Source organism: Centrocercus urophasianus, unplaced genomic scaffold (genome assembly GCF_019232065.1).
Source record: "Centrocercus urophasianus isolate 14NV4802_14NV808 unplaced genomic scaffold, USGS_Curo_1.0 seq_28, whole genome shotgun sequence".
Lineage (NCBI taxonomy): Eukaryota > Metazoa > Chordata > Aves > Galliformes > Phasianidae > Centrocercus > Centrocercus urophasianus.
The window spans coordinates 1,086,484-1,091,724 of NW_024884844.1; the positions used below are offsets into that span (position 1 = coordinate 1,086,484).

Genomic DNA, 5,241 nt, shown 5'->3' on the forward strand with positions numbered 1-5,241 from the left:
TTTTTAATCTCTGACTTGACAACATAAAAAAAAAAAAAAAAAAAAAAAAAAAAAAAAAAATTTCTAGTATGATTAGAATATCATACTTCCACATTAGACAGGTCAAGTATCACTGCTTGCTCCACCTACCTACCCTCTGCACCTCACTGAACTGAGTTACAGCTTATACAGAGAATTAAGGACAAGCACATTAACAGAAATATTTCTTTTCTCTTTGTTGAGGTGGTAGCTAAGTGCCATTAGCCCACATTCTGCTCTAGAAGACCAGAGTTGGGATATCTGCCATGAGATCTGCATGAGCCTCTGCAGAGGCTCTCAACATGACCTTAACAGCCCACAGTGTGGATAGCAGCAGATCTGGTGCTGAGGCCCAGCCTGGATGGGTGCTTTGTTGGATGCATGTCCTCTTTACTAAGCTCTCTACACTGTGCAGCTTACAGAATGAAAATACTTTATGGATTATTAATGCCATTGCTGCTATTAAGAATAAATAACGGTTATAGAGAGAGCATCATGACAGAATCCTGGCCTTATTTGAAGGGAGGAAGAAAAGCATGGGAGTGGTCCCATTGAAGGGAAGATCTGTCAATAGCACAGAGAGCTAGAGGTTTGCAAAAGCTGGGCTGGACCATGCTTCTCTATGCTCTGTAATGCCCTGAACCAGAGGGGCACACTCACACCACTGGTCCCCACTCACTCACTCCTCTTCAGTAAGTTATAGAGCCCAAACATTTCTCATTCCAAGACGTTGCACAGCTCAGGATGTCCCAGTCAGTAGCCAATACCTAAGCACCCAGGAGGAACCAACCAAAAGGAATCACTTCCCATTTTCAGCCCATGCACCCATGTTTTTTTCTCGCTCTTTCGGTACCCGAGGAAGATAAGATAGTTTGCATTACCACTGATGCCTCCAGTATGCTTCCTCCCTGTGTTATCCTTGCAACTGTTGGTGGGCTCAAGAGACACAGGGCCAAAACCCTCAGAGACAGATTTTTTCTAAGAGGAGAAGGTGTTGCCCATTATTTACTCTACGTTGCTTCCCATGGAGCAAAGTGAGGCAGCCTGCATTGACCCACTGACAACTCCCTGCTTTCACTAGGATCTCACCAATGAGGCTTGGGCCAGCTCTTTCCAGCGTGCACATTTTAAGCAAGAGACCTCAATCCATAACAAGGGACCTGAATGCAGCATCCAAGTGTGAAAACATTGGCCGCTGTCCCATTTACTGAAAGAGGAATATTAGTACCAGCTCACCTCTGGGAAGCATACGGAGCACCTCCGATTTATTATTTGTTTTATTTATTTTGTCACATTTATCAGCCATTCAACTCTCTGGGCACACAGCCCATACATTAAAACCCAGAGTATAATATAAAGATCTCCTCTATTGTGAGCACATCCTTTCTGAAAAACCAGGCATGGCCATGAGGGAAGGATGAAGGATGCATTACACATGCAAAATATGACAACAATATGTTTTTCTCCAATTCTGTTATTGATGGAACCATTCTGAAAATGTTGGTGACATCAAAACAATAGGATGAGGGCAATAAAAAGCAGGAGGGTGGAAAGCCATGCTGGAGGTTGGGCATCTAGACAGCCTCTAATCAGTCTCTCTCATGCTCAGGAAGTCCCTAAAATGCTCTTACCATTATTATTTCTCTAATGACCTCATCAGACACACGTGAAATTCTGAGAAGCCTTAAATGTTGTAGAGATCCACAACGGCAAATCTGCCCAGTTTTTCTGAGAAACAGCAAGCTGCGATGATGAATGCTTTAACACTGCAGCATCTCGATGTGTAATTTATTTGCTGGAAATTAATTGCATATGCTGGTTTCATTTTTCTGTAGCAAATAATCAGTTTTGCTCCTTTTTTAATTAGGTAGCAACATAGATTCCTCTGCTGATCATGGCACAGTGGTTTACACATCACATCTTATTCTAAGGGAGACCATTTCAAATCATTGTTCAGGACCTACCACAACTTTTGGGTGGCCTCACATTCTTTGTCAGCTCTAACTCCTGAGTCAGTACTGATGAAGACCCCATGCACCCACCATCTAGAGAACCCAATCTGGGTTTTGGTGGATGTTATACATCTGCCATATGGGAGCTGGAAGAAACTCTACAGAGAAAACAAATTAAGGATCCTGACATTTCAATGGTGTTGACATGATGTCAGGCCCAGGCACTGCTTTGTTTCACCAAAAAGCGTGTCCCATGGGCGGATATTCACTGATCCTTGAGCTGAGACACTGGATTGACATTAGCAGAACTTCATAGACTAGAAGCTTCCACATCATCTGTGCCATTAATGGGTTTGGTCCACATCAAACCAGCACCTTTGCCAACTGGAAAGGCTGGAGCAGCAGGACAAAGCCCCAGCTGAGAGCTCATTTTCCCCTTATATTTGGCAGCTGAACAGGGCTGTCTGGCACACAGGGCAGGACAAGGTGGGGAAAGCCACCTCTGCTGACATTTGCAGGAGAAAGCTAATGGACTGCAGCAGCTGCTACTTAAAATTTTCAAGTAGGCTGACGAGAATAAGAAACTATGAGGTTTGGCTGCTATTGGTTACTCTCAGCAATAATTTCTATCTTAATTAATTCTAATTAAGTGATAGTGTTCAGTCATATTTACCCTTTATTGGGCTACAAGGAGCCCATATTTCTACTGAAATATGCGCGACCGAAACAAAACAAATCTATCAGTGAACGAACGCTGCTGGGGTGAAATGAAAAATATTGATTATCATCGCTATTAAACCATGAAATCCTCCACAACTAATTAATCTGCCAGGGAAAAAGTTTGTTAGCGGCATTTCTGCTTCCTGCCGGCAACCTGACAAGCAGGAATCACCAAACACTCGATGGCTGCCACCTGCCCCTGAAAGTTTCCCCGTTCCTTAGCTCCCCGCAGCAGGCGGCGGGGAGGTGAAAAGCAGCCCGAAAACATGCCTGAGCGCTGAGGTTTGGCGCTCATCAGCTCTGCCCTGCTTCGCTGCCTTCCGGCTCCTCCGCGCCGCCGTGCCCGCCTCCCTCCACGCCCGCCCTTTCCGCAGGGCTCGCTGCGGGGTCCCGGGCGTGCCCGGCCTCGGGGGCGCGCAGCGCGGTGCCGCCGTGCCCGCGCCTCTCCCCGCGCCCGCGCTCGGCGGAGCTGTCCGCGGCTCGTGGTGCTGAAGCCGCAGCGGCCGCCCAGCCCTTTCCTCCGCCCCCCTCCCTTCTTCCCCGGCGTGGGCTCTTGCAGGCAGCCGGCAGCCTGGGGCATCAAAGGCTGGGGAGGGCCCCATTCCTCCCTTTGATTCTCCCCCCCACCCCACCCCGCCTTTTTGGTTCTTCCACCGGGAGTTTTGTTTTTTTTTTTTTTTTTTTTTTTTCGGGAAAGCCGGGGGAGGGAGGAGAGCGCAGCCACGTTACACCCCTCCCTTCCTGCAAATCCCCGCTTGCACTGCAAACAATCTGCCTTCCCCATTGCATCCAAGGGAGATAGCAACAGCAACATCATCACTGCAAGCCGGATGGGAGCGCAGAGAGGAGGCTGCTGAGGGAGAAAGGCACACACGCACACACCAGCTCGATGTTGCCAAAGCGGCAGGAGCCGCACGAAAAATAAGCCATGCTGCTCGGTGTGTCTGGCGCATTGTGCTCTATCAGAGCCTTTTAGGAGGAAGAAGAGAATTACCCACACCGATATTTTTTTTTTCCTGCCTGCGAGAGTGCGACAGACTTGCGATGGTTGAATGTCAATGCCTATGAGAGAGAACAACAGTCAGAGGAGGAGGACAGAAGGGGAGGAAAATGAAGGTGGGGATGGTGGTGAAGAGAAAGAAGCACCCTCATCCAATGCATCAAAAGGAAGTCCCTGCAATTGCTGATAGAGCTCTGGCTGCCTCACCATCTACAATGGTCTGTACAAGCTGCCAATGCGTTTGATGACGTTCATGTTTTGTGAAAGGAGGAAAGGAAACGTGACCATGTAAGATCCACGTTTCTCCGGTCAATTACATGCGAAGAATAGGTCTGATTTCGACGGTTCTTTTTTTTTTATTTTTATTTTTTTTTGGTCCAGGATGGTAACTGCCTAGGGAATAATACAGCCGCCTTTCCTCACCAGTTTTGCTCTGATATTTTTAATTTTTTTTTTTTAATTTATTTTTTGGTGTGGTCCAGACAGCTGCTGGAATAGAGAAGGTCAGAATATACAAATACGTATAATATATATATATGATATATATGATATATATTATATATATAAATATATTTATCTCAGTACATCTGAGATTAAGCTCATTGAATGCTAATTATTTCTTTCAGGACTTTTAATATTTACAGTGAAATCTTTTAAAGGCAACAGTACATTCTGACGCCACCTGGGAGTACAGTGTTGGAGACGTAGGGTGTTTTCCCATAAACAGTGTGAAGGTCTTTTTGTTAAAGAGGCAATTTTGATATTAACAGCAGCTACCCATTTTGCATTTTGATAGCCAGACCGGCTGCTATTTTGTTCGGGTACACACCAGGTCTCGTGCGACTGAGTTTTATTTTATAATTGAAAAAAAAAAAAAAAGAAAAAAGAAAAGAAGAAAAGGAAAATTACTTGAGATGCCAAATACTGTCGAGAGGACCATATTCTCCCTCTCCCCCACACCCACTGGAGACGCGGACCCTTCTTTTTTACAGGCTTAGAGTCGCCGGAGCCGAGCTGGGCTCCCTCCGGAGCGCCGCACAGCACCGTGCCCGCGCCCCCGGACCCCGCGGCGTGGGAGATTTCTTCCCTCCTCCCGCTGATTTGCAAACAAACTTGTGGAATCCGCCCCGTCCGAGGGGGAGGGGGATAAAATCCCCCCGGGGAGTAGAGTGGGTTTCGGTTTTTTTTTATATTATTGCAAGATTTCAGCGGGCTGCCGGGGATCTCCCCCTTCTCGCCCTCTTTTGTCGTTTCTCGGCCGGCCAGCGCAGCCCCCCGCAGCACTGAGGTCTCAGCAGAGCCCCCCGGCCGCGGGGCGCCCGGCTCCTGCCCTTTCTTTCCCACCTCATCCCCGCCTGTCAAGGAAAGGCACATGTTAATACCACCCGGCGCGGTCATTTTCTGTTACTGCTGCTGCGGGCTCCTCCGTCCGAGACAGATGTTGCGAAACCAAGGCCTCCTCAAGTGCCGCTGCCGCATGCTCTTCAATGACCTGAAGGTCTTCCTGCTGCGGAGACCCCCCGCGCCGCCGCCGCCCTCGCCGCCGCCGCC

At 47.9% G+C, this 5,241-nt stretch overlaps 1 protein-coding gene across 1 annotated transcript in view; it reads left to right on the forward strand.

Moving 5' to 3' along the window:
* Positions 1–5,062: 5,062 nt before the first annotated feature.
* Positions 5,063–5,241, forward strand: part of MARCHF4 (membrane associated ring-CH-type finger 4) — a 78,805-nt gene continuing 78,626 nt past the window's right edge. The window contains exon 1 of the mRNA XM_042827472.1: positions 5,063–5,240. Coding sequence (XP_042683406.1) covers positions 5,063–5,240 — 178 coding nt within the window. The remainder of the gene's footprint in view (position 5,241) is intronic.